Source organism: Pan troglodytes, chromosome 9, assembly GCF_028858775.2.
Source record: "Pan troglodytes isolate AG18354 chromosome 9, NHGRI_mPanTro3-v2.0_pri, whole genome shotgun sequence".
In the NCBI taxonomy this organism is placed as follows: domain Eukaryota; kingdom Metazoa; phylum Chordata; class Mammalia; order Primates; family Hominidae; genus Pan; species Pan troglodytes.
Genome location: NC_072407.2, coordinates 120,028,668 through 120,047,852, shown reverse-complemented (window position 1 = coordinate 120,047,852; position 19,185 = coordinate 120,028,668). Strand labels below are relative to the sequence as shown.

At 47.5% G+C, this 19,185-nt stretch overlaps 2 protein-coding genes across 2 annotated transcripts in view; both read right to left on the bottom strand.

The window, feature by feature from the left end:
- Positions 1-19,185, bottom strand: part of CD3E (CD3 epsilon subunit of T-cell receptor complex) — a 541,795-nt gene that overhangs the window by 212,368 nt on the left and 310,242 nt on the right. The window lies entirely within an intron of this gene.
- Positions 1-19,185, bottom strand: part of TMPRSS4 (transmembrane serine protease 4) — a 44,911-nt gene that overhangs the window by 14,907 nt on the left and 10,819 nt on the right. Inside the window, exons 2-5 of the mRNA XM_001159793.7 lie at positions 12,211-12,244; positions 8,106-8,219; positions 3,935-4,087; positions 2,363-2,492 (exon numbers count right to left, since the gene is read on the bottom strand). Of these exons, the coding sequence (XP_001159793.1) occupies positions 2,363-2,492; positions 3,935-4,087; positions 8,106-8,219; positions 12,211-12,244 (431 nt within the window). The remainder of the gene's footprint in view (positions 1-2,362; positions 2,493-3,934; positions 4,088-8,105; positions 8,220-12,210; positions 12,245-19,185) is intronic.

Below are 19,185 nucleotides of genomic sequence, written 5' to 3'. Positions count from 1 at the left end.
AACCTTGGGTTGAAGTTTTTCCTCTTCCAGGAAGCCTTCCTTGATTAATTCCATCTCTCTGATTGTTCCTTTACTGAATCTGCCTCTTCTAAATCTTTTCCTTCCATCCCTAACTATGCTAGTAATGTTAGTAGAAGCTCTCCATGGAGGGCTGAGTCATTGGCAATACTGGTGGATTGGCACATTCTCAGGCAGGAATGCTGGCACTTCCTGGAAGGACCCAAGTCTCGGACCTGGGAGGACTAGAGTCCATCTTAAGAGTCCTCATGATCTAGGTTCTGTCCCTGGCTCTGGCACTAGTTTGATGTGTGGCCTTGGGCAGGTCATATTCTTTTTCTGGGTCTCTCCAAGCCTCAGATTCCCCCTCTATAAAAAGATGCATGGGGCTGGGTGCAGTGGCTCATGCCTGTAATCCCAGCACTTTGGGAGGCTGAGGTGGGCGGATCACCTGAGGTCAGGAGTTCAAGACCAGCCTGGCCAACATGGTGAAACTCCGTCTCTACAAAAATACAAAAATTAGCTGGGCATGATGGTGCGTGCCTGCAATCCCAGCTACTTGGGAGGCTGAGGCGAAAGAATCACTTGAACCTGGGAGGTGGAGGTTGCAGTAAGCAGAGATGGTGCCATTGCACTCCAGCCTGGGTGACAGAGTGAGACTCTGTCAAAAAAAAAAAAAAAAAAAAGATGCGTGGACTAGATGATCCCTAGGGTCTCCCACATCTTGAAATGCCTATGGTTCTAGGACAAGAGGGGCCTCCGATCTAGAGAGAGGAAAGAAAGTAGAGAAGTCTTAGACCTAGAAGGACGGAATATGGTGGAAATGGACATTCCCAGGAAAGTTAACTTCTGTTCACCAATTCCATCCCAATGAATGATTCTGATGAACTTTGATTTTGTGAAGCACAAGACTCAGGTGGTTTGGTGCCTTACTGAGCTCCAAAAGGACAGAAATTCCAGGAGCCTATCATCTTAAGAACCCCTGGAGACACCCAGGTTTCATAATCAAGCCTCAGCCTGCTGTGCCAGGTGGGGCTGATGCAGCAGTTGACTGGACTACAGTGGGGAGGCAGGGCTGGCTGCAGCAAGGCTGGGCTCCGTGGCTGCAGGAAGAGGGGAGAATAGCAGGTGCTGGGCATGACTTCCTCACTCTCCTTGAAATGAAGGTGGTGGGGTGTGCTTTCTAGAGGGTAATGGAAGTTGCCCCCTATGGAAAGTAGAGAGCAGCAGAAGCCCGTTGAGCAGAGAAGAGAAAGGCAAATAATTCTGATTGATTTGTAATGGCTGCCTGGAGCATTTACTGAAAAGGACTTTGAGGCTGCATTAGGGATCCATGGGAGAGAGTTCTGTGATTGGTTGGTGATGTCTGCCTAGTAGAGTTTTTTTGTTTGTTTGTTTGTTTGGCCTAGTCTCTGGGTCCAGTCTGTTAGAATCCTGAAGAAATCTGAGGCCTGCCAGAGATAGGCTATCTCAATCTGCAACTGAATGTATGGGTTCTTTTCCATCCTCTCCAGCTAAACTCTCTGAGTGATCAACCATCTCATCAGCCCCTTCCCTTATAGATGATGTCCTACATGAGAATAAAGAATTACTCAGTCTAGAAACAGAAACAATATGGGAACTCCTAATGCACAAGAATTAGGGGTCTTGGGCTCAAATTCTAGCCCTCTACCTCCCAGCTACTACCCTAGCAAGTTACTTACTTTGTTTGAGCCTATTTATGAAATAGATATATATCTATATATAAGATATAATAACTATCTTTTTGGTTTTCTGCCAAAATCAAGTGAATATAAATATATTGAATGCAAATTACTCTTACTATCATCTTACACCTTTTCATCCACTCCAGATTTGGAACTGCTTTTGAAATTTGCAGAGAGAGCTGGGATTGCTGAAGATGGGGCCCCACTGAAACTAGGCTCAGTTAAGCTAAATCTTAACTAATGAAACTTTGAATAAGTTAACTTAGCTTTTGTATTACTGGGCAGGAACAGTTTCTTGCAAAGTCAGCACAAAGGAGTGAAGGTTGAGGAGTAAAAGAAAGGAGAGGACTGCATAGACGCTAGAAGTGTGTGTGTGTGTGTGTGTGTGTGTGTGTTGGAGGGCAGCACACATTCTCTCACTGGCATTCCAAAACTATCCTATGAGGTTGGCATTAGTTCCCCCAATTAACTCCTGAGGAACCTAAGGCTTAGGAAATTCAACTTCATGTTGCTTATAAGTGAAATACTGGGATTCAAAAGCCATTCTGCCTGGCTCCAATGCCTGTATTTTTTAGGAAAGAGAGAAGAAGGGAGGAAGGAAAGGAGGAAGAGGAGGAAAGAGGAAGGAGGGAAAAAGGAGAGAGGCCCAGGCTGGTTACCTGCTGTAGCCCATCTGCCTACAGGCTGTCTCAGCGAGAGCTTCTGTGAAGTTGTCGAAACAGGCAGAGAACCAGTTCCCTGTGGCCGAGTCCAGCACCTGCAGTGTGGATCGGTCCTTGGAGAGGCGGACTGGGAGGAAAGGAACCTGGGTTAGATGGAACAGGGGGCCCAACTGGCCCATCCCCCTCAGAACTCATCATGAGACCAGCCCAAGCTCCCCCAACCTAGAACTGGGGGTGCCACAGAGCCCCAACACTTTCAATGTCAAGGGAATTTCTTCCATTTGGCTTTTCTATTTGGGCCCCATTTTGACAGTAGCTAGCGTGACCAGAAGTCCCAGGGTAGGTCTCCATTTTGACCTGTTGCCCTGACCCAATGGTTAATAGTGCCCCCTTTTGCTCTTACAGGTATCAGTTTTGATGATCAATTATGTGGTCACTCTACCCAGCGACCATATACAACTTGTTTAAATTGTATGGACCACATACCCATCCATGGTCCACACAACTTGCCCAGCCTGGGGAAATGTCTGAGAGAGGTACCTAAGTCCTTCTCCAAGTAAGGTCAGAGGGGAAGGTTGAGTGAGAAGTCCTACTGGCAGTAGGATGACAGGTGCCTGTGGGCATTTGACTTCTGATAAAGAAAGAGCAAATACACAGAAAGTCACTCAGCCCTGCCCTCAGAAGCCCCATCACTCATCTCCTACCTATCTTTTTTTTCTTCAGAGCCCAAGCACCAGGGAGAAGAAGGTAGAAGAGCCCAGCCCAAGAGAGAACGTGGATTTTATGCTCAAAACATCTCCTATCCATTGAAAGGACCTGGCTCAGTCCTGTCACATAGCGTGTCTCAGCAAACACTAATGAATAGAAGGACCAATAGCTGGCAAAGTGGCTGAGAAGTCTCTTTTCTAGTCTCCTTGAAATAACAAATTTCATAGAAAGGAGGAACACCCCAAGGTCACCCAGTCTAGCCCTCTGCCTGAAATCCACCCAGGCGCAGCATGCATGGGGCAGCCTCAGTTACAATTTCCTGTCCTTTCTGGCTCACATTTGTTCATCAAATAGTTACTGTTTGCTGTGTGTTAAGTACTAGGATTTAAAGGTAGACAAGACAGGGTCCTGCTCTCAAGAAACTTACACAGCTGGGCACGGTGGCTCACTCCTGTAATCCCAGCACTTTGGGAGGCTGAGGCGGGCGGATCACCTGAGGTCAGGAGTTCAAGATCAGCCTGACCAATGTGGCAAAACCCCGTCTCTACTAAAAACATAAAAATTAGCCAGGCGTGGTGGCTGGCACCTGTAATCCCAGCTACTCATGAGGCTGAGGCAGAAGAATCACTTGAAACTGGGAGGCAGAGGTTGCAGTGAGCCGAGACCAAGACACTGCACTCCATCTTGGGCCACAGAGCACTCTGCCTCAAAACAACAACAAACAAACAAACAAACAAAGAACCTTATACAACAAGGATGAAAAGTGACAAGTAGGGGGCAGATACTATGCAGTGGGCCGTGGGGGCCTGAGCAGACCTCCTGCTGGGCCCACTTCTCTTGTCCCTCAGACCCTGCACTCACCTGCCACTGCAGGCCCTTCGGGGAAGCTCTTGACACAGTGCTCCTCGTCCTCCCCCAAGGGACAGTCCAGCTCTCCGTCACACAGCTGCTTCCTCGGGATGAAGTGGAGAGGCTGCCCGCAGAGGAAGTAGTATTTATCCAGAATCACCTTGACTGGAAGGCAAGCGCAGGGAGGGGCAGAGAGGGCTGAGGGTCAGGCTTGAGCAGGGAGAGGCTGGGTTTTCCTGGCGATAGTGCTGGGCTCTCAGACACGCATGTGTGAGTTCCAGGCTCAGTTTTGCTACTTGGTAGCACATAGACTTGGGCCTGAGCCTCAGCTTCCTTGTCTGTAAAGTGGAGATAGTAACACCGGCCCCACCCCCACAAGATGTCTGAGGAGTCAAGAGAGGTCATGTGTGTGGGAGAAACAGGCTGATACCTGCCTCTTACCCTCCAGTGCTGGCTCAGTATGTTCTGGTAAAAGAGGAGTAACCCGGAGTCTGAAGACCCAGTTCTGAGTCCTAGCTCTGCCACCTACTGTGGAACTTAACTTTTTTCTTTTTTTTGAGACCGAGTGTCACTCTGTCATCCAGGCTGGAGTGCAGTGGCGGGATCTTGGCTCACTGTAGCCTCTGCCTCCCAGGTTTAAGTGAGTCTCCTGCCTCAGCCTCCCGAGTAGCTGGGATTACAGGCACATGCCACCACACTCGGCTAATTTTTTGTATTTTTAGTAGAGACGGGGTTTCACCATGTTGGCTGGGCTGCTCTCGAACTCCTGACCTCAGGTGATCCACCCGCCTCGGCCTCCCAAAGTGCTGGGATTACAGGCGTGAGCCACTGCACTCGGCCTTACTGTGCAACTTTATATGGATTGCTTTCCCTTCTTAGTTCTCAGTTTCCTCATCTGTACAATGGGATGATAATATCTATAATATCTGCCTCGCAGGACTGTTGAGAGCATGTGGTATGATGGTAGTCGTGAAAATGTCTCGTAACTATCAAGTATAGTTCTAGAATTGGGTGCTTTTACCTGGGTGAAAGAACTGTTAAACGGTAAGAACACATGGACACGTGCAGGGGGATCAACACACACTGGGGCCTGTCGGGGGGAGGCGGGAGGAGGGAGAGCATCGGGAAATGTAGCTAATGGTTGCTGGGCTTTATACCTCAGTGAAGGGTTGATCAGTGCAGCAAACCGCCATGGCACACGCTTACCTACGTAACAAACCTGCACATCCTGCACGTGTACCCCAGAACTTGGAATAAAAGTTGAAGAAGAAAATAATTAAAATATATAAGTAAAAAGAATTAAAATTAAGAAAAAAAGAGAAAGATCTGTGAAGGGGTTGGTCCTCGGTTTTGTTTTGTTTCTGCTTGCCGTCTTTAGATTCTCCCAGCTGCTTTCAAATTCTGTTGCTCTTTTGCCATCTTGGGATGATGGAAAGATGTTGAGTGTGTTTAATCCTTCATGGAACTGATATTTTAACACTTTTTCTGGCCATGCATGGTAGTTCACACCTGTAATCCCAGCACTTTGGGATGCCAAGGCAGGAGGATCGTTTGAGCCCAGGAATTCAAGATCAGTCTCGGCAACATAGTGAGACCCTCGTCTATACGAAAAATTTAAAAAAAAATTAGCCAAGCATGGTGGTGTGCCCCTGTGGTCCTAGCTACTTGGGAGGCTGAGGCAGGAGGATTACTTGAGCCTAGAAGTTTGAGGCTGCAGTGAGGTGATCACACGATTACACTCTAGCCTGGGAAAGAGAGCAAGACATTGTCTCAAACAAACAAACAAACAGACAGACAAACAAACAAACAAACTTTTCCTTAGTGAAGACCCACAGCCAAACACCCTGGCAGGAGGGAACTCCTCCTTCCTAACTGAATTCTGTCTTGGCCTGATGGGACGCTCTCCAGTCCAGTATCACCCTGGGCTGGTCTTAAGAGCAGTGGCGTTAAATCTAATAATGGTCCCTGCTTGTCACCGTGTCAGGAGCTTTCCATACATTTCCTCACGTAATCCTGATAACAGTCTTGGGAGGGAGGTGTTATTTCTAACTCACATTACAAACAGGGATGTGGAGAATTGAAGGTCAGGCTTTATTTTCCCAAGGCACACAGTGCTTCCAGTGTAGAGCCAGGGCCCATCTAACTCTCTGGGGAAGCTTCAGATGTGATCTGCTGGCCCTGACACTCCTGGCTTGAGTGAAGCAAGGGAAAAGGAGGAGCTAGATATTACTTAGCTCTTTGGAGTTTGGTTTATGATCAGGAGCCAGGGTAAGGCAGAGTCACTCCAGCCTCCTGGGACAAATCCAAGAGACAGCATTGCCAGTTGAGACTCCAGAAGCCATAAGGTTGAGGGAACCCGGCCCAGGATGGAGGACTGGGTAACAACCTCTGATTGCAGAATCTGGGGGCCCAGGATGTGGAAGCCACATAGGACCTTCTGGGACAGGGAATGTCCAGCTCTAAATTATGCTTTAGTGCCTGCTTGGCTTTCCCTGGATAACTTTGGTCCCCTTTATCTCCACTGTGGCAGGGTGTATGCTTATGGAAAGCAAGCTCACTTTAACATTAGCCTGAATAGAACAGGATGGCAAGTCTGCCGATGTCACTGCAAACCTCCATCATGTGGGCAAGCAAGGTCAAGGAGAAAGGGTTTGGGGTCATCTGCATCTCACACCATCCAGGGCTCCCAGGGCTTTTAGTGGGGTTTATGTTGTGGCTCTGCATTTCCACCGCCACGAGATGGAAATTGACCTGTTCAATCAGGGGACCGGGGTTCTGTCCCAGCTTTGTCCCTGACTGCCACTCCTCCTCTCCGAGCCTCAGTGCTCATGTAGAATGAGGACCAGAGTCTCTCTCAGTGTCCTCTAACCAGGCAGTTGGCTGCTACTGCTGGAAATGTCACCACAGTTACAAGTACAAATTCCTGAAAGGCCAGCTATTCCCTGGCTGCACAGGCAGTCCTGCCCCAATTAGCAAATGCATGTCCTGGGTCACATTTTGTCTGCTGCTGTGTGATGACACACTCTTTTGCAAAACTTGGTTTTTAGCTTGGTCCTTTACATGTGTTATCTCACTGGTGCTCATGATATCGCTCTGAGGGAGGAAGGACATTTTACAGGTGCAGAGACTGAGGGTATGAGGCAGTGAAGGACTTACTCAAGGTCACGCAGCAGCAAGAGGCAGAGCCAGAATCCCTGTCTCGGGTGTCCTGATTCCTAGTCTGGTCCCCAGTGCCCTACTTCTTGCTGTGAAAAGTTGTGGTGAGTAACCTGCTGTGCTCATGTGGATAACAAAGGCAATGACTCCATCATAGGATGTGGGAGCCAAAAAGGACCCACATCCCTGCTCCTTCAGTTGAATCTTCTTTATCACAGATAAGGGCCTGAGGCAGGGAGGCCTGCTCAAGACCACACTGGGCCTCAGGTACTGGCCATGGTGAAGGCCAAGCTGAAGGGGGCCAGGTGCCAACTGCCTGGGTGGTCTTCCCTGCTGCCTCCTCTTTCTCCCCTCCTCACAAGCAGAAACTCGCCCTGTTCTTCCAGCCGCTGCTCAGAGCCACTCAGCTTGCAATCTGCAGAAGATGGGAAGGAGGGGGCAGGGGGCGTGGCAGCCCTGCAAATTGCATGTGTGGGTTAGGAACATATGCCACTGTGCTCTCCCTCTAGAAAAAGTCACCTGGGATAGAAGCCGTCTGGAACAGATGGGGGCTGAGTTCATCTCCCCTTTCACTTTTAGAAGAAGCCTCTCTTCAAAGCAGGGGGTGGATACATGTCTTTCTTTCTTTCTTTCTTTCTTTCTTTCTTTCTTTCTTTCTTTCTTTCTTTCTCTTTCTCTCTTCTTTCTTTTTCTCTCTCTGTTTTTTTCTCCTCAAATTCCTTTTATTATACCAATGATTTTTTCTGCAAAGCTTTATGCAGATCACCTGCCCCTGACTGTGGGGGTGGGGGCTGCCACTTACTGAGGGGGTGAAGGACAAGTAGGGGCTGCCACTTACTGAGGTGATAACGGGAGGGGCGGGGCTGCCACTTACTGAGTGGGTGAGGGCAGGGGTGGGACTGCCTCTTACTGAGGGGGTGAGGGCAGGGGTGGGGGACTGTCACTTATTCAGGGGTGAGTGCAGGGGTGGGGGTTGGGCCCTGTCATTTACTTAGAGGGTGAAAGTCGGGTACGGGCTGTCACTTACTGAGGACAACCACAATGATGATACTCGCCAGGCTCAGTAGTGCTATGATGATGGGGATCCCCACCTTTCGGAAGGTCTCCATGGGGGTACGCGGTTTGCGCAGGGGTTTGACATCTGCAAGAAAATGGGAGGCAGAGGGGAAGAGCATGCAGTCAGCACTTGGTGATCCCTGAGCCAAACTCCACAGCCTCCTGCCTTCTGGCCGGTGACAGGTATGCCTTGAGCACAGTTTTGGTTAATGCTGGGGGGTTATTCCTGCAGACTAGGCTTAGCTTCATCAGCACGTGGTTACCCTGCCTCTTCTTACTTATCCAGGCTCACCTATCTTTCCTGAGTGCCGCTCAAAGGAGCCCCCAGGTCAGGCCACCTCCCCTGTGTCTTGCCTGAGCCTGTCCTAGGACATTTCTGGGTTTTTTCTGACCCTCGCCTGCCCGAGAGAGGCCTGAGCCCCTGGGGCACGTACCCATTCACTGTGCCACCATTTATCCTTTTCCTGACCTCCTGACTTAGCTTTTGATTAAACATTAAGCTTCGGGGAGGCAGGGGCCTCCAGCACAGTGTGTGCTTAGTAGAGGCTTAATAAATACTTGTGAGTCAATGCATCCTCAATCCCACAAACAGCAAGTCCCTAGCCTGGTCCTTGTCTTTAAAGAGATTACCATCTGGGGGAAGAGGCAGACACAGATGCCAGTCCAGCCAGGTGGAAGATAATATATGTTATAATAGAGACATCTTCAAAGGTAAGCTGGTGAAAGCCTCCCTCAGCAGGTGGCACTTAAATGCAGTTCGGGAGGGAGGCACTGGCTCAGCTCCGTCGGAGGCATGGAGGGCGCCTGTAAGCTGCCTGGTGTGCCTGGGGTACCAGGGGAATAAAGGCAGGTTGGAAGGCAGGATGGGTGAAGGCAGCTGTGGAGACTCTTGAACATTATGCTAAGGAGCCTGGGTTTTATCCTGAAGGCAGTGAGGAGCCATTGAAAGTTTTTGAACAGTGGAGAGACAGGATCAAATTAATTTTAGGAAGATGGATCTGGTCCAGTGCGGTGGCTCACGCCTGTAATCCCAGCACTTTGGGAGGCCGAGATGGGTGGATCACCTGAGGTCAGGAGTTCAAGACCAGCCTGGCCAACAGGGTGAAACCCTGTCTCTACTGAACATACAAAAATTAGCCAGGCATGGTGGTGCATGCCTGTAATCCCAGCTACTTGGAAGACGGAGGCAGGAGAATCACTTGAACCCAGGAGGCGGAGGTTGCAGTGAGCTGAGATTGTGCCATTGTACTACAGCCTGGGCAACAAGAGCAAGACTCCACCTCAAAAAACAAAAAGAAAGATGGATGTTTCATCAGGGAGGAGGTGGATTGGAACAAAAGAGTCTGGGGTTAGGGAGACCAGGTAGGAGCTTATCACTGCCTAGAACAGAGGTGATAATAACTACATTGTCAATTGCACATGGTTATCCAAGGAGAAGGAACCTGGGAAAGGGAAAACATGGGCAAAGTTAATATCAGTAAGTATCAGAGATACATTCTTTTAAGTCCCCCACTCCTTGTGGGAAATAAGCTGGGGAGGTGCCATGGGGACTTCTGCCCTGGGGGAGATGGGGCAAGAATTCTGGAAACCCTGGAAAGCAACGGACCGGCTCTCCTACCCTCACCTCCACATGACTGGCTCCCTGTCCTCCTCCCAGTCTTTCTTCACTGTCACCTTCACAGTGAGGCCTTCCTGGATCTCCCTATTTAAAATGCAGCCTTCCAACCTTTCCTATCCTCCTTTCTTGCTTTTTTTTTCTTCCAAAGCACGCATCACCTCTAACAAACTCTATATTTGACATATTTTGTATATTTTCTGTCTCCTCCCACCCCTCCATGAAATGAAGACTCGTTGAAGACAGAACTTGTCTGTTTTGTTCACTGCTAAGTCCCTGGTGCCTAGAACAGTGCTTGGTCCACAGCAATTGCTCAACAAATATTTGTCACATGAACAGATGAATTGTTTTTGGCTCTGCTCTCTTAAGTATATCCCTTCTACTACCTCCTTTCCTTTCCTTTCCTTTCTTTCCTTTCCTTCCTTCCTTTCTTTCTTTCTCTTTCTTTCTTTCCTTTCTCTCTCTCTTTCTTTCTTTCTTTCCTTCTTTCTTTCTCTTTCTTTCTTTTTTCTCTCCTCTCTCTCTCCCTTTCATTCATGGAATCTGCTGCCCAGGCTGGAGTGCAGTGGCAGTGGCATGATCTTGGTTCACTGCAACCTCCACCTCCTGGGCTCAAGCCATCCTTTTACCTTATCCTCCCAAGTAGCTGGGACTACAGGCATGTGCCACAACACCCAGTTAACGCTGGTATTTTTTGTAGAGATGGGGTTTTGCCATGTTACCCAGACAGGTCTCAAACTCCTGGGCTCAAGTGATCCACCCCCACCTTGGCCTCCCAAAGTGCTAGGATTACTGGCATGAGCCACCATGCTCGGCCCCTTCTACCTTTCTTACAGGTTACATTTTATTCTGCCTTGAATGATGGCTAATCATATGTCTGACTCTATTTCTTTCCTCAGCTCTTCCAAAGCGGAGAATGGCATCCTGCTAGAGATTGGCGCCCAGTGAATGCTAGTATTAATGAATCTGTTAACAAAGGAAAGCTTAGGACTTTGTGTTTCCCCAAAAGAAAGTTTTAACTTCAGACACAGAGGCCAGGCAGTGGGGATGTGGACTGGAATGGTATTGCCTTTAAACTATGACCTGGCACAAAGTAGCTTATCAGTAATGTTTGCCAATACTGTTTTTAAAGTTCCAGCAGCCAGTCTTCAGAATTGTCCTCTTTCCTGTGGCCATGGCCATGATGACATTTTGTTCATGAATTCATGCATGATTTATTTATTGAGCATCTACCTCTGGGAACATGAGATTTGTTTGTTTTCTCCAAGAGTGAGTGACCCATGGGGAGCCATGGGTTCCTGTGTCCAAGACCAGATATTCTCAGGGAGCATCTGCTTCCCCCATCAGGAAGGAAAGAGCTTTCATACCTAGTTTAAGTTAACGAACCCAGTGAGCTATGAACAGCCTCCTTGCCGGCTGTTGTTCCTCCCTCCAGCCTGTCCTGCCCACTGCAGCTAGACAGAGCTTCCTAAAAGCTTGCTTTCATTCTGTCACTTCTTACTCGAGGGCCTACAAGAGACTTCCACATCTGGATTATATCTTTCAAAGCCAGTGTAATTTGGCTTCTTTCTCTGAGCCAAATGGACTTCCACTGCTAGTCTTCACCAACCCCAGTTCTGCATAGTCACGTTCACTCCCTGGTCCTCGAGGAAATTCAGCTTGTTTTCTGGTTTGAGAGTTCTCAGGCTTGCTCAGGTGGCAGAGCAGTTGGCACCCTGGTGTTCCTTGGGGACGCCATGGCCTACTCTTATATTGAATTCCAAAGTATAAACTAGGCACCATTTTACTTGCTAAAGATTACTTCATTTGTGGTCATTATTAACTCATGACCCAGAACTGAGAAATAAATAGCCTGTCAAGCAGGATTGGCCATTTTCTTACTGATCTGTTCATATTAACGTGTTCCTTGCTCATTTGTTTTGCTGATCCAGCAGGCTATCAGGAGTAGATATTAATGGTTTAAGAAAATGTAATGGAAGAAAAATACCTCCTTAAATTTGGGATCATTCTATTTATTAACTTAGTTTTCTTCCCTTGGAAATCAGGCAAGCACTGCCATTTTTCATGAAAATGCCTCTGGCCAATGTGAACTCCAGGACACCAAGGACTTCAGCTGTCTTAATTAGTGTTATAGCCCAGCATCCAGCCTAGGGCCTGGCACATGGCATGTACGTACAGTTTTACTGAAAGGTTAAGAGTGACTGAATGAATGAATTGGAGAATCATTGCTTTGGGGATTTTAGGTTTGTTGGTCCTGTTTCCCCAGAGTCCAGGCCTCCTACTTCTAGAATGAATCCTGGAATGTTTGCTGAGTGATGGATGGACGGGTGACTGGATGTCACTCACGGCACTTAGCACTTTGGTGGTGGTGGTAAGGGCCAGGCGCGAGTGGCTTAGGATCTACTTGGTAGCTGAAACTCTTAGGCTAAGGTGGACAAATGAAAGCCGGACCTGAACTTACCGAGGCTGTTCAGAGGTTGATCACTGTCAGGATCCTGTAATTGAAGGAAAAACAGTCAGTGAGTTGAGGCAGGGAGCCTCTCAGGCTGGGGCTAGCAGCCTACGGGAGGTTCTTGGGTCTTGTCTACATTCCCTTCTCCCTGAGTCTACGTTGGGGGTCTCTGTGTTATCCAAATACCTGGTTCAACAGGAAACATTCAGTCATGCACCTATTTGATCTGTTTCAATTAGTTTACTTATTAGTTTACTTAACTAGTAGCAACTGGTTAGCAATTGTAGAAGCAACTGGTTGCTGGTTTTTGTGTAAATTGCTGAATTCCTCAAGATGATTCTGCTCTACTATCTGTTTTTGTCAATAATTTGTCTATGTTTACAGATACTATATTTCTGTAAAAACTCTGAATAGACATCTTACAAAAGGGAATACTCAACTGGCCAATAAGTACCAAACAATGCTTAATATCATTACTTATCAGGCAAATGCAAATTCAAACCACAGTAAAATATCTCTACATAAATACTAAGTGGCTAAAATTTAAAAGATTAATAATACTGTGTTGATGATGATGTGGAGCAACAAGACCTCTCATTGTTGGTGGGAGTGTAAAGTGGTACAAATACTTTGGAAAATGGTTTGGCTGAATCCACTAATGCTAAACATACAACTATTTTATGATTCTCTGACCCAGCAATTCTGCTCCAGGATAGAGCCAAGAGAAACGAGTACAAATGTCCAGCAAAAAACCTGTGTGTGAAAGTTTATAGTCGCTTCATTAGTAATAGCTAAACATTGGAAAAACCCAAAGGTCAGTCACTGGTAGAGTGGATAAACTGGTATTTTCATATAATAGAATATAATTCAGCAATAGACAAGAATAAACATTCTCAGTGCAATGACACAGATGAATTCCATGGACATAATGATGAAGGCAAGAAAATAGTCACAAAAAGTACGATTTCACTTATATAAAGTTTAAAAGGCAAGGTTAATCTATAGTGATAGAAGTCAGAATAGTGGTTACCGTTGGGGAGTGGGGGCAGTTAGTTATTGGAAGGAACACAGTGGAGTCTTCCGGAACATTGGAAAACTTCTGGATCTTGTTTTCGACATTGGTTACATAGGTGTTTATATGTGCAAAAATTCACTGGGTGGTAGACTTTAGACTTGAGTACTTTACTACATATATGCTACCAACATTATGATATTTCTGAGAGAGTGGTCTTAGGCTGCCATCGACGCATGTACACAAATACACGCAAAGGCATTTCTACTTACACCACTTCATGTGTGCACTCAGCACGCACACAGCCACATAGAGTCACATGGAGGAGCCACTGACACAAAGGCTCACATACAAAAAAATGCAGGCCCTTTCTGCCAGGCAAAGGTTAAAAGGAGCATGCTGTCTGAGTTTATGCCCTCTGAACCCTGTGGTCTAGGTCTCCACCCAGGGACTCGCCTGCCCTATCGTGCTGAGGTCATGACCCACCTTGGTGGTGGTCGAAGGAGTCACAGGACCTTGTACATTTCTGGCTGGAAAATTTTTCTGTTCCTCTTGGGAGTGAGAGGGCCTCTTTTAATCCCTGAGTGGGTGACCCAGATTAGATATGGAGGGAGGGTCCCTGGGTGTTGCTTGCTCCACGGCTAAGCACGGTGGACACAGCAATAGGAAGGAGCTCTTTCTTTCCCTCCCAAACGAGCCTGTAGTCTGATGGAGGGACATGCCTGGCCTTGCCCTTGGGTAACACTAGGCCATGGGTGGCCTTGTGATGTAGCACACAGCCTGGTTCTGCAGTCTGCAGGGGTCGAGTCAGAATACAAGACCGGCCTCCTGTTAATTGTGTGCTTTCAGGAAAGATCCTTCACCTCTCTGAGCTCCAGGCTTACCCTCTGTAGAGTGGGGACAATAAAACCTGCTTCAAGAGACTACTGTGAGGATTACATGAGTTGTCCAGTGGGAAATGCTGGGCTCTCACATGGGAACTCTCTTTCCTCTGCCCTCCCATTGAAACTGCCTTTGCAAAATGATGACTGAGACAGTGAAAGAGATCTAACTTAACCGACTCCATCTTGCTTCTAACCTCCAAACTGTCCTTGTTCATTCCTAGGGGTAGGCAGAACTAACTTTGGGAGAAACTTAGTTTATAGTTTAAACAAAGTTGGTAACAGCTCTTTCCCAGAGCAGACCCCCTTCTTGTCTAGGGACTAGACTAACGTTAGCCCCAAGATTAGAAATTATGGTTTAGGAGTCATGCAGCTGGAGGTTACAAGATTCTGACCCTCCCCAAACTGCTTCTAAGATCAGTGCTTGAGATATTTTGCAGACCCTGCACTTGATGGATCAGCTGGCACCACCCAGATCAATAAACTGCCTCATCTGATCTGGCGGCCCCCACCCAGGAACTGACTGAGCGCAACAAGACAGCTCCAACTCCATATGATTTCATCCCTGACCAATCAGCATTCCTGGCTCACTGGCTTCCCCCCACCCACCAAGTTATCCTTAAAAACTCTGCTTCCTGAATGCTTGGGGAGATTGATTTGAGTGCTAATAAAACTCCAGTCTCCCACACAGCTGGCTCTGCATGAATTACACTTTATTGCAATTCCCCTGTCTTGATGAATTGGTTTTGTCTAGGCAGCGGGCAAGGTGAACCCCTTGGGCAGTTACACCATCCTCTGCACTTCTGTAGCATTTGGTACAGGTGTTTATCACAGGGCTTCTCTCATAGGGTGGTCAGCGTTTCCTTTCCTTTTTTCTTTCTTTTTGGTTGCTTTTTTAAATTTAACATTTTATTTTTAATTAGCCACTCTTTCTCATTGCCTTTGTACCCTTGGTGTTTAGCACTAGGCTAGTACCTAGTAAAAACTTAATAAATGACTGTGAACTGGACTGAACTTTGAGCTCTGCATTGTAGTTCATTCCTGGCCGTCTCTCCTCCACCATCACCAGGGCTGGATAGAGCAGACTCTTTCCAGGCTGAAGATGAGACCCAATCGGACGACTCTGCATTGTTGTGGCTAGAGTCAAGTTAGGATAACATCAACAGTAATTCACACCCAACTGGCATGTAACAGTTTACAAAGTCCTTTCATCTAACTCTTGTCTAGTCAAGTCGATATCAATTGTCTGCCAACCAGGATGGGCAGCATTAAAGAATTAATTATTAAACTAAACAAATGCTTGTAAAGCATCTACATTGTACCAGGCACTACTCCAGGAGGATTCAAAGACAGATCAAGAAATCATCCCAGCAAGATGGGGAAAATAGTGCCCAAACAAGACAGCCGAGGGTCTGTCCCCAAGAAGCTTGTTTCTTGGTGGAGAGGAGGGCTAGGGGAAGGGGGAGGACAGGCCATAAACAGATAAACCAGAAAAGATCAGAGAGGGGTAGGTGCTATGCAGGGAGTAATCCAGGGTGAGAGGAGACAGCGCCTGGATGCAGACTGAGAATGGGAGCTCTAGGGAGGGGCTCAGGATGGTTACGGAGGATCTTGCTGGTCTCCCTAGAGGAGGTGACAAGAAGGAGCCAAGTGGGAAGGAACAAGCTTAGGGGGTTGGAGGAACTAAATAGAGATGGGAATGGCTGGAGCAAGGCAAGGGCATAAGGAGAGAGGAGGTTGGTGGTAAAAAGACGCCAAATGTGTTTGGAAGATACAGGCAATAGGCCTCGCCGATGGATTGGGTGTGCTTGGGTTTTAGTTACGTGGGTGAGAGGGTGCTTGCTGAGCTGTGGGAGGCTATAAGAGCGGTTGGTGGAGCAGGGAAGTGGGCCCTTTCCTGTCAATTCATTCTTTTCCACTGAGTCTACCTGTGCATCATGCCTGCATTCATTGAGGTAGGTAGGGCAAGTTTCTTTTGTTTATTGTTAATTTAACAAATATTGACTATACACCTTTGATGGACCCGGAATTGTGCTAGAAGCTGAGGCACAAAGGAGGCTTATATTCTGCACTTTCTGGGGCCTTGGATTCCTTATCACTGAACTGAACAGTGGCTAATTTTGTGTGTGTGTGTGTGTGTGTGTGTGTGTGTGACAGAGTGAGAGAGAAAGAGAGAGAGAGAGACAGAGTCTCATTCTGTCGCCCAGGCTGGAGTGCAATGTTGTGATTTCAGCTCACTGCAGCCTCCACCTCCTGCGCTCAAGTGCTCCTCCCACCTCAGTCTCCCGAGTAGCTGGGACTACAGGCATGCACCATCACGCCCAGCTATTTTTTATTTTTTCGTAGAGATGAGGTCTCACTGTATTGCCCAGGCTGCTCTCGAACTCCTGGACTCAAATGATCTGCCCACCGCAGCCTCCCAAAGTTCTGGGATCACAGGTGTGAGCCACAATGCCTGGCTCTTAATATGTTTTCAATTGCTATTCACTGAGTAGTAGTTGTGGAAAAAAATTCTATCCCTGTTTGAAACCAAAAGAGAGAAAGAAAAAATAAACTAAAGCAAAACTGTAAGCTAGTATGACAGGGACTGTGACTATCTTGTTAACTGTGGCATCCCTGATGTCTCCTACAATGCACAGTACATAATGAGTGTTGAAAAAATATTTGTTGAATGAAAGAATTAATGAAAATATCTCAGTTTGAGGACTCAGCCTCAGCTCAGTCTTTACGAAGCTGACTGGTATATTCACACAGTGACATATTAGGCTGCAGTCAAAACAAATGAACTGTAGTGACACAAAATAATATGGATGGGGCCAGGTAAGGTGGCTTACACCTGTAATCCCAGCACTTTGGGAGGCCGAGGCGGGTGGATCTGAGGTCAGGAGTTCGAGACCAGCCTGACCAACATGGTGAAACCCCGTCTCTACTAAAAATACAAAAATTAGCCAGGTGTGGTGGCACGTGCCTGTAATCCCAGCTACTCAGAAGGCTGAGGCAGGAGAATGCCTTGAACCCGGGAGGGGAGGTTGCAGTGAGTGAGATGGTGCCACAGCACTCCAGCCTGGGGGACAGAGCAAGACTCCATCTCAAAATAATAATAAGGATGATATTAGAATGTAATATTAAGGGAAAAACTTAGTCCCAAAAGATTACATATAGCACAGAATCTTTTCTGTAGAGAAGCAAGGGAATGATGAATATGGGGTTTGGGAAGAACTTACTTGGGCAGAGAGCTTGTAGCACAGTCCCTGCCTATCAAATATGTATAGCCAATATCTGTCGAATTAATAAACGAAAGACACTTGCCCTACCCACCTCAGGAGAGGGATGGATATGTGTGTGCAGGAGTGGGAACCTCATGGTTAGATGTAGGTTACTATTAAGTCCAGCTTTTGTTGGGGATGGTGGGTTTATGGAGGCTTATTACATTGTTAAATCCAACTAACTAGCAAGTTACAAATGGGCCCTGCATGGACCAATAGTGAAAAAAGTCATGAAGCAAGGATTCTAGTTCCCCCAGTGCTATGCACCCAAGGCTCAAGGAAAACATAAAAAAGCCATCACCTGGCTATGCTGAGTGGCTTGAGGAGGTCAAACTCATGTCCTCACCATGTTCTGCCCTTATTGTTGTGCTGCCTGAGTTTCCCCAGGAGTGGCTCATTCTTTGGCTTTTCTTGAAGCTCTTTGGCAAACATCTGTGACACAGAGAGGTCAGAGCTGATGGACAGATACACCTTTGGAAGAGGAGCTGCAGAAGGTCATGAGTACTGGGGCTCATGGGCAGGGAGGTGGGTGCATTTTAGGCCTGTGAGTGTCAACTGGGGGCCATCAATGTCGATGACATCCCTGAGCAGGATAGAAATAGGGACTTATGGCCAGCTGCATCTCCTCTGAGCCCAGAAGCAACAATCCTGAGCTAAGGAAAGGAGAGAATGGGTCTGAGAAATGTGGGTACCAGGTAAAATTCAGCGATCCAGCCAGACCCCATCACCATGGTGGGTCCCTGCCATGATCAGAAGATGCAAAGCTGAAACAAGGCAACTTCCTTATTTTCAGATGAGAAAACAGAGGTCGGATAGAATTGTCTTAACCTGGAGTTAATAGAGGGAAGGAGGAAGTTGAGAGGTCACCAAACAACACATGTGCTTCCTTCTGCTTTGCTGGAGATGTATTTATTTACCCCCAGCTTGAACTCAGCTTCTGCCTACAACTGTTGCAGCCCCAGCCCAGCCCAGACCAAGCAAAGGCATTGGCCTTTCCCTTTCTGTTTGGGCCACTGGCTGGGCCAGGCCTGTCTTCTCTGTTGATTCAGTCTGCTGCAGAGCCCTGACTCATGGGTCCTGCCCAGCCAGTGTCTGACCTGGGGCTCATCTGGGAATGAAGCTCCTGCTGTGTGCAGTACAGTGGAAGGGCAAGAATGCCCAGGCCCCCAGGGCCCAGGTAGGGGGTGAGGTGGGGAGGTGGAAGTGGGTGGGTGTTCAATCACTGGAAAACCTGCCATTGCCTGATCAACTCAGAGAATCTTCTTTTCCTGCTTCTGGGTTTGTCACCGGCAGCAGGAAGACATTAATCCAAGACCCAAATATGGAGGCAGAACCATTAGTTATTGCAGTTGAGTATTATTATATAATTTACGATGTCTTTCTTTCATAAATGCTGTCCTATATAATCCACGGAACAACCCTGAGAAATTGTCCCCATTTTACAGAAAAGGCAGCTGCTATGGCTTCGGAGCAAGTAAGGAACAGATCTAGCCCTTCGGGCCGGGTTTCTGGACTTGGTGGGCTGTTGATTTCATTTCCCCATGGTTTCAGGAACTCATTTCAGTAACAGTCATTAGCTGGTGCTGGGTCCTTTTGAATCACTCCTCCCTTGCAATGCAGCCTTGTTGGATATAACCAGCATGCAGTCATCATGCAGAGATTGCCCCCAGCATCTCTCCAGCTCTTCCTTGGTGTGAAGGTAGAGTGACTTTGCTCAGTTCTGGGCTCTGCCATATCATCCATGAATGCGGTCAAGAGACCTCAAAGAGCATGTTGGGAAAGGGGCCTATTGCAGGGCTTGGTTCCTAGGGGGGCTTTTTCGATA